Here is an 8,915-nt window from a genome sequence, read left to right on the forward strand (position 1 = left end):
CATTCCCAGCAGAGAAAAAAAATGACCCGAATCTAAATTTTTTCTTGTACTAAAAGGAACCTGGGGGAAAAAGGCGAATGTTTCAGCTTTCTGCGACAATTAAAAATCAAAATGCACTCACAGGGAGCTTGTAAAACATCGTCACTTCCCAGGGGAAACCAAATTACCATTTTTGGAACAGCTTTGAAATGAGAGAGAGCTGCCTGCTCCCTCAGTGACAGAGGTGTAATGCAATTAATCCTAACGAAGGGAGCGGTGGGAAGGGGGAAGAGAAAACCCACCATTTGCTGCTCTGCTTGGTGGCTTTGAAGCCTTTGGGGCCTGCGCAGGCTGCGGAAAGCTGTTCCTGTCCCCAGTCGTGTGCATCGAGAGTACATCGTACGATATTAGTCCGCTGCCTGTACCAAAGGCAGCCCCATGAAGCCCCAGTTTATTTTCCGCGGACCTATAATAACTGCGGGACCCGAGAGAGTAAATCGACATTTGTTGGAGCGAGGTTGGCAAGGTGGGCTCGGCTGTAATTACAGCAAAAGAAGCGGTAAAACCCAGCGCCCGTAGACTAGCAGCAGTGGGAGAGCGGGGCTCGGGGGTATCCGGACTCGCAGGGGTTAGCTGGTTGGAGGCCACATTCCCGATCCTCTTCCAGCTCGTGAGGCTGCAGCAGAAGGCTGTGTGTGGGGTGGGAGGGCTGGCTTAAGACACAGAAACGGCAGCAAATAAGGAGGTGGGGGAAGCCGTCAGCCCCCCCAAAGCAGGGGATGGGGCTGTTGTTGCACCCCCAGCATTGCTCCTCTCCGATGCCGGCTGCAGGAGGTTTACTACGCAAGCTGCATCCCTCGCCCGTGGCGCAGCTAGCCAGGACGGAAATAGGTGCAACGCGCCGTGGGGATACAGTGATACAGGGCCCCCGGGTGAAACGATTCGGTGCCTGGAGTCAGGTGCTGGCTTTACCCGTCATGGCTGTCACGATGCAGGCACGCGGGTGGGCTCCATCACCCGCCGGTCAGCCAGCGGGGATGTGTCAAGCGCAGATAGTGAGGGGCCAGTCCGTGTCCTTGTCTGACGTGATAATTGGCCTCGAGGACGAGGGGAAAGCAGGAGACGTGATCTAGCCTGGCTGTAGCGAGGCTCCTGACCCTCTCCCACCAGCCTCCTTGCATGTGCTTGTTAACGGTTGTCGAACTGGAAGAGCATGTCAGTGGGTGCTGCAGGCGGTTGTCCCAGACCCAACTCCACCTACGGCTTTTATTAAATGATGGACTGGAGACTACAGATATGAGCCATGCAATACCAGCAAGCTGGCAGGGGTCTTGCAAACATTGTGGAGAACAGGCTCCAAAGTCGGAACGGTTTCGATAAATCAGAGAAACGGCCTGCAGTCCACGGGAGGAAACTCAGCCGAGGCTTCCTATATTTAGGAAAAGGAAAAGGCACACACACATGCAAACTGGGGGTTGCTGGCGAGCCAGCTGTTCTGTGGGAGAGCACCGGTGACTGCGGCTGGAAGGTGAACAGACCGCAAGCCCACAATGCGATGCCGCGTGAAAAGACCAATCTTGTTCTCAAACATATGACTAGGTGTGAGATACAAGACAAGAGAAGCAATCACACTGCTTTATTGGTGCTGCTGACGCTTCAGCAGAAATGACCACAACCAGTTTTGGGCACTGCACTTAAATAAGATGTAGGCAAATTGGAGATGCTCTGTACATGCATTAGAAGTGAGGGGCAGGCAAAGGGAACTGTAGGCCCGTTACTCAACAGGGAAGGAAGGCGAATCGCAGGTGATGCAGAGAAAGTGGAAGCTGTTTTAACCGCAACGTTGTGCAAAAGAAACGGGAGGTAACTGTGCTACTATCCGTGACGTACAGTAGTATTGAGTATTGTGTCCCGTGCTTTAGGAGGGATGTAGACAAACTGGAGAGAGTCCAGAAGAACAAGGACCGTGAGAAGTGTGAAAACGTGATCTGGGAGGAGAGGGTCCAGAAGGGAGAAGGGTGACGGGGGCACAACAAGTTTTTCAGCGTGGAAGAGGTGTTTTAACAGGGGCAGCGATCACCACGTCCTTTCGGGGAGGGATGAGAAGGAATAGGTTTAATTGCCGCAGTTTCTAATTGTCAGGGTATTGAAGTGCCAGAAGAGGCTTCCCGGGCAGGTTGGAGAGTCTCCTTTTTGGGAGGTAAAGTGTATATTTGCCAGGTCTCTTCTGGGAATGGCCCAGCTCTGTGCATCCTGTCTCAGCCCTGGGGAACGGCCCGGGTGGCGTCCTGAGGGGCCTTCCAGCCTGTGAGTTCCTCTCTGCGGCTCGGTGACTGCCCGTCCTGAATCAGGGCTTTCTCTTTCCCGTCTTGTGGGAGATGTGGTCAAAGCCGCGGTGTCTCCTGCAGGCTGGCCGGGGGCAGGGGTGATGCTGTTACAGAAAAGCCTCTGTATGGTCATTCAGTCCCCCCAGACCATGGTCCCCCAACTTATTTTTTATCCGACCATAGTTTGTTTTATTTGCAAGAGGCCAAACGGAGGGCCTGACCGTGTTCGTGCTACAGGACATAAAACCATCAATTGTCCCTGCCTGCAACCTGGGGTTGCTGTCCGTGCCTCTGCCTGAGCCCAAAACCTTGACGTATTTGCAGACGTACCGCGGTGCGGCGCTCCCCAGACCCTCTCTGAGCAAGGGGAGGGTTAGGTGCCTTTTGAAGTTGGAGAAACTGAGGCACGGCATAGCTAAGTGATGGGCGGTCGGCTGCAGAGCCAGGAATAGAGTCAGGCCTCCAGGAGCTGGGGCTCTATCCCTCCCTGGCCCGCCGTGCCCCTTTGCATGAGCTGTTGGGCAGCTTCCCCATCCCAAGGCTTGGCTACTTGTTTCCCCGCAGCAGAAAGGCTTCCCCAGCACCAGCTGCAAAGGGAGCACGTGCAAGGGGGTGCACTCGAGTCGCAGCCCCTGCCCTTGCAGCGGCTCTCAGTCAAGCTCCCCGGGGCCTGCACCAGCGTCCGAAATGAAGCCGCCAAGTGCCCCTGGTTGCTTCCAAAGACCTCCCCATGTTAGGCCTGGAGCCCCACCGAGGTCCATATTCCTTATCCGGCCCTTTTCAGAGCAGTTGATGCCCAATTCGGTATCCCCAGGCTTTTGAGCTTTGCCTGGACAAGGTCCCCGAGCCACTGCGTAGCTTGTCGTTGTCGTCTGGCCCCAGCGTGTGGACCAGCTGCTTCTTTGGGTCCTTCCCCACGATGGGAGTTATGCAGAGGGAAGTCCTGGGCGCCGCGTGCTGCCCACTGGCATCAGGGGACCAAGGGCAGGACACCGCCTCAAGTCACTCATCGTGGCAACCGCCTTGTCCCTCGGACCCCACGCTCTGCACGTGGCCTCTTGTTCCCTCCCTCCCGCCCGGCTTGGTCCTGGTCAGGGGGTTGCGAGCAAAAGGGCGTGTTTCATTTGGCCCGTTGTCGTGGCGGAAACGCATGGGTTTGTCCTGCTGTCAGAATGGATTTGGACAATTGGCTTTTTAAAATAGACTCAATGAGAGGAAATCCATGTGCCCCGTCTGGCTGGGAAGGGAGGACAGCTCCGCAGATAGGTGGTTTCCTTACTGTGTTTGTCTCTATTGTTGCATCTGCTTTAAAAAACACAACAACCAAATAACCCCTAGCCCTTGCACGCCTGTCATGGTACGCGTGTGTGTTCTTCTTGGCAGGACGTAAACGGACAAACGAAGGAGTCGCGCCCTCGCCTCTGCCACCTGAAGAAAGGCCCCAACGGCTATGGCTTCAACCTGCACAGCGAAAAGTCCCGACCCGGGCAGTTCATCCGCTCCGTGGACCCAGATTCGCCGGCATCTAAAGCAGGACTCCAGCCTCAGGACAAGCTTATAGAGGTAAGAGCCGGGCAGCTTCTTGGTGGGCCGGGGTCCGTGGGAAGCGCTGGCATCTCTCGGGGCTTCCTTGTTCTTGCACCAAGGCACGTGTCGCATGTGCCCCCGCGGCGCTGACCTCTCCCTGCCCGCCAGCCCTGGCTTCTGGGCTGATAGCATTGCTCTCGTGCGCCCGTGACCGAAACGGCAGCTCATCGGGAACCAGACCGCGGATGGGAAGGGGTCTCGCCAGCTTCCACGTCTAACCGCTCCCCTGCGCGCTGCACGTCCCGAGCACAGTCGTCCTCCGAGGAGCGTCGGTGGCGTCCCCGTTCGATACGTGGGCAAGTGGGTGCCACGGCCCGGGGGCACGCAGCGGGTTGAGAGCAGGGCTGGAGGCTGAACTCCAAGTCCTGCTCCATCGCCTTCCTGCAAGGCCTTTCCTCTGCCCCTCGTCATCAAACTCCAGCAAGCTCTGCTCTCGAGGGGTCTCTCTGGTCAGCGAATTGGGTCTTTAAAGGGCCCGGCAGCCTGTGGCAGGGCCACCCAGTGAGGGGCTTTGCAGCCCCCCGGAGGGACCCTGCCTTGCTCCGTGGATCAACGCCACGTCTGATTAATCAGCCAGTCTTAATCACTGCTGCCGATTCGAAGGGACCTCATTAGCTACAGCCTTCCTCTGGCCCTTGCAGTCTAATTGCCCTGCAAGAGCCGACTGGTAAGGGATGCTATGGGGCTTTTGTTCCCTCGGCGCTGGTGTTTTCCTTCCCTCAGCCCCAGAGGCACTAGCTTTCCTGTGGGGTCCCTGCACTTGAGCGGCCCCTTTTTTGTCAAGCTTGGGAAGGAGCTGCAAGTTTCAGCAGTTGGACGGCCCTGGTATGCACTTCGCATTACACCACGCACGGTCCCCTCCATCCCCCGAAAACCCAAAGCACTTGGTAGGAGATGGGCAGCAGGCCAGCACCGTCCTCTCTGCTTGGGACCATTCCTACAGCGGGTTTTAATGGCAGGAGTGACGTGAAGCTTAAAGCAGCCAGGAACAGGGGACAGGAGTTGTGTCCTGCGTTTAGCCTACTAGCCACTACTAACATGCAGCCACTTCTGGGGCTGCCATTTGGCAGCTAGCTGCTTAATGGGAACGGGAGAGGAATTGGGAACCGTAGCAACCAGCCTTGCAAATAGCTCACAAAACCTGAAACTGTGGATTGTGTGGGAGGTCGGTAAAAACTCACCCCTCGCGGCGCGACAAGCACGCTCCGGTGGGAACAACAGAAACCCTTGAAGCTCGCGGAGGCCCACCTTCCCCTGCCGGCAGGCCTTCAATGCAACCCGTGCAATTTGGCTGCGTAATAATTGCAGCCTCCAAAGCCGCACGCAGGCTTGACGGCACTTCGGTGCCATGCGGATAAAGAGCCCTGTCCGTTGCCCCGCAGCAGACACGCCAGCAGCAGCGTGCATTGCCGTGGCACCTCGGGATGTGGTGCTGGGCTGGAACAGCTCATGCGGGGTTTGTTGAAATCCTCCTTGCTGGTATTGTATTGCACGCCACCGCCTCGCAGGCCGGGGGGGGAGAGCGGAGGCTTGCCAGCGCTCTCGGGACCAGCAGCGTTGTTGTGCTACCTACCAGGAGAGGAAGCACCATTTCAAAGCCCTGGGGATGGAGGAGGGAGGGAGGGAGAGGTGCACATGGAGATCCCAACGCAGCAGAGCAGTTGCCCGGCTCTACTCTTGCAAATAAATCCTGACTTCCCTGCATGCTTGGCCAAGCTGGGGCCTGCCTCTGCACGGAGTAAGCCAGGGGCATGGGCTGGAAGGCACATGGTTGTGGCGGGGAGGATGGACGCTGCAGCCGGGACTCGACGTGCCGCTGGAAGGGCAGCACGTGTGCCGGCAGTGACCCCCGCCTGCCACCTGCCCCGCGCCAGGCCCGAACGTGCTGGCTCTTGGCAGCTGGATGTTTGATGCGCGGGGGGGCCGGCAGGGGCAGCACTCGGGGGCCTCGCGTTATGTCACTCGGCAGCATTCGATCATTTATTTATCCATCCCTGGCACGGCCCCTGGCGCGCACAAAGAGGCAAGAGGCGACCTGGAGAACGCAGAAACCCGATGCCGCGCTGGCTCTTCGGGGCTTAAATAAATATTTGATGCAAAACAGCTCCGGAGCCAGCGCGGAGTCCGAGGGCCGGCGGGAGGGAGCTGCTCCGGGCTTCGTCTCGCAGGGTCCCCGGTTTCAAACCCCCCGCGTCCCGCGCCTCCCCGTCTGCTGCCCGCTGGGGTTGTCGAACGCGGGGCGAGCGGAGAAAGCAGCCACGGCTAGCAAGCCAGGCGCTGTCTCCGAGCACCGCGGTGCCCGAGGCTGGCTCGGGAAAGAGGGCAGTCGGGGTTGCTAGGAGATGGAGCGGAGGCAGAAAGCCCAAGGGGTTTGCTTTTTCCTCCAGCTACAGGTTGCGCTTGGGTTCCCGCAGGACCGGCCGCAGGTTAGGAGAGACGGGCCACGTCCCCGCAAGCCAAGGGGGAAGCTGAGCTTCAGCGCTGGCCCCACGTCCAGCTGCGTGGAGCTGCCCAGCCCTTGGTGCATCTCTGTCCCCAGCCCCGGGTGGGGTCGGCCCCATTTGCAGGACCCTCATGCGATGCTGCAAGACATGTGGGTGGAGGCTCCTCATCCCCGCCGCGGGGGAAGGACGGGGTTCCCAGGCCCATCCTGACCTGTCTAGTCTGGAGTCCTGCTTCTTGCAAGGAGCTAGGCTTTGAAGCTTTAGAGGAAAGGCAAGCCCCACTCGGAGCCATGCAGCCTCCCTGGAGGGCATCTGGAGATGGCTGCAAGTCGGGTCTCATTGACCATAGTCCCAGCTCCGCTGCTGATGCTGCGTGCAATGCGTGCCAGGTCACTTCTCACCTCTGTGCCTCAGTTTCCCGCTCTGTAGGTGGAAGATGGTACCTGCTGCCTCGCCGAGGAGGCAGAAGACGCAGCATGTTACTGTCTGTAGAAGGCGTTTCAATCCGTATATGAAAAGCCATGCAAAGACCAGGGGTGTTGGTTGTGGCTTTGTTGGTCTAAGGACACGGGCAGACAAGCTTCTTTGGGTAAATCCGATACCTTTTACTAGATCAACTCAAATAGCTGGAAAAATCCTCCTTTGCAAGCTTTTGGGTACAAGCACCCTTCTTCAGGCAGAGAAAGCTTGCAAAGGAGAATTTTTCCAACTCTTTTAGTTGGTCTAATAACAGATATCGGATATACCCAAAGAGCCTTGCCTGCCTGTGCAAAGACCAGAGCATCTGAATCGGTGTAAAGCTAGAAAATTCCTCCCTGCCCCACTGAAGCAATCCATCAGCTGATGCCCCGAAGCCTGACATTTAAATGATCCCGATCACACATACGCAGCTGCGATATCATTGGCTAGAAAAATATCCAGATCTTTAAAAAGAAATCCAGTTACGGGCACGAATAGCCTTTCCGGAGTCACTAATCTCTGAGTTCTTCCAGAACTCGCTGTAACACAGGCGCTAAATTATTTTAGAGGCGTGGATCAATGTCATTGCCAACGGTATCCAGAACGCACGTATGATGGGATAATCGACTGCCTCTATTGTACTCCTGCTTTGACTGAATCAACACATCTGCAGTGAAATCTGTGGAGCAAAGGGCAGAGCTGACGAGGAATCAGTGGTTTGGGTTTTTAGACGTGAATGAGAAGAGCACAATGGGGGAAAAAAGTGCTAAAAATAGGTTATTGAGTTGAACAAGTGAAGGCCCCGGTGCCAGTAAGCAGTGAGTGACTGCAGTATCAAGACCTTTTCAGCAAGGACAATGGAGGATTCACTCAGCGCCAAGAACAATGCCTCGAAATGATAATCGTTCCTTCTGTTTTGCATGGAATAATGGAGAGAATGGTATCGCGTGCATTCATAGGCAGCAATTAGCAGCCCACAAAGGAAAGCAATTCATCACGGCACCGCGTATTATGACACGGAGGTGCCACCCTGTTTCGCCGGGGAGGAAATCATCACTCCTTTCCCCTGACACGAAGCTGGCATCACGGTTTTAAGCATGGGCAGGCTACGGGCACCTTCCACCCGGAGCTGTGCCGCCTTCCCAGAGCTCCTGCGGATGGCAAGGACCAGGCAGCGGCTTGTGCTGGGAAGGGATGGTCAAGAGCGGGAGCACGGAGGCTGCGGAGGTCTTCCTGAAGGGAAGCAATGGGGGGTTTATTGCTTAGGCTGTTTAATGATGTAAAAATAGGCTTTGAGGGGCTGCAGTGGCCCCTGGGAGTGTAGAAGATATGTGGCCTGATGGACTTTATCCATCTCAGACCTTCCTGGTCCTGTTGGGAGCTGCATGTGAAGGGCCCCTGGGGCGCAGCTTAGCTGGTGGGAGACTCCAGGTCAGCGTCCGAGGTCCCTGCTTCCTTGAGCAGGGGAACGAGCACATTCAGGATGCAAGTGGGCAGCCCAGGGGAGCTGAGGAAGAGGAAGGGGGAAACTTTGCACATGGGAAGGAAGGTCTCATCTTGCTTGGGGAAAGGGAGAGGAGCCTGCGCCTGGGGGTCTGCGGGCCGGTGGTCTGGGAAGCAGCCTCAGCCCCAAAGAAACTATTGGGTTTAAAGCTCTGGGAAGCACAACGCATTTCACAGACGGGCGCTTGCTTTGTGCACCGCGGGGCGTGCAAACTCCCCGGGACGCCCTCCCGCTTCCGCAGACCTGGTGCCGCGAGAACGGGGCTGCTCGCGTGGATCGGCGTCTTGCCTAGAAGCCCTCACCCCCCGGCTGTTCCTTTGCAGGTGAACGGGATAAACGTGGAAGGCATGAAGCACTCGGAGGTGGTGTCGCACATCAAGTCCAAGGAGAACGAAGCCAAGCTCCTCGTGGTGGATCCCGAAACGGATGACTACTTCAAGAAACTGGGCGTCACCCCAGCGGAGGAGCACATCAAAGGTGAGTGCGAGACCCCCCGCAGCTGCGTTAGCTTTGGGCGGGATTGGAAAGGTGACTTGGGACCACAGGTCCCACTGGCTTTTTCAGGATGTCAGGCTTTTATGGCTGGAGTGCCCGCACACCTCCGGTATTTCTCAG

The 8,915-nt window shown here is 57.0% G+C and overlaps 1 protein-coding gene across 1 annotated transcript in view; it reads left to right on the forward strand.

The window, feature by feature from the left end:
- Window positions 1–8,915, forward strand: part of SLC9A3R2 (SLC9A3 regulator 2) — a 74,782-nt gene that overhangs the window by 57,677 nt on the left and 8,190 nt on the right. Inside the window, exons 4-5 of the mRNA XM_006027138.3 lie at window positions 3,690–3,869; window positions 8,624–8,777. Coding sequence (XP_006027200.1) covers window positions 3,690–3,869; window positions 8,624–8,777 — 334 coding nt within the window. The remainder of the gene's footprint in view (window positions 1–3,689; window positions 3,870–8,623; window positions 8,778–8,915) is intronic.

The sequence above is a fragment of the Alligator sinensis genome, unplaced genomic scaffold (genome assembly GCF_000455745.1).
Source record: "Alligator sinensis unplaced genomic scaffold, ASM45574v1 scaffold1164_1, whole genome shotgun sequence".
NCBI lineage: Eukaryota > Metazoa > Chordata > Crocodylia > Alligatoridae > Alligator > Alligator sinensis.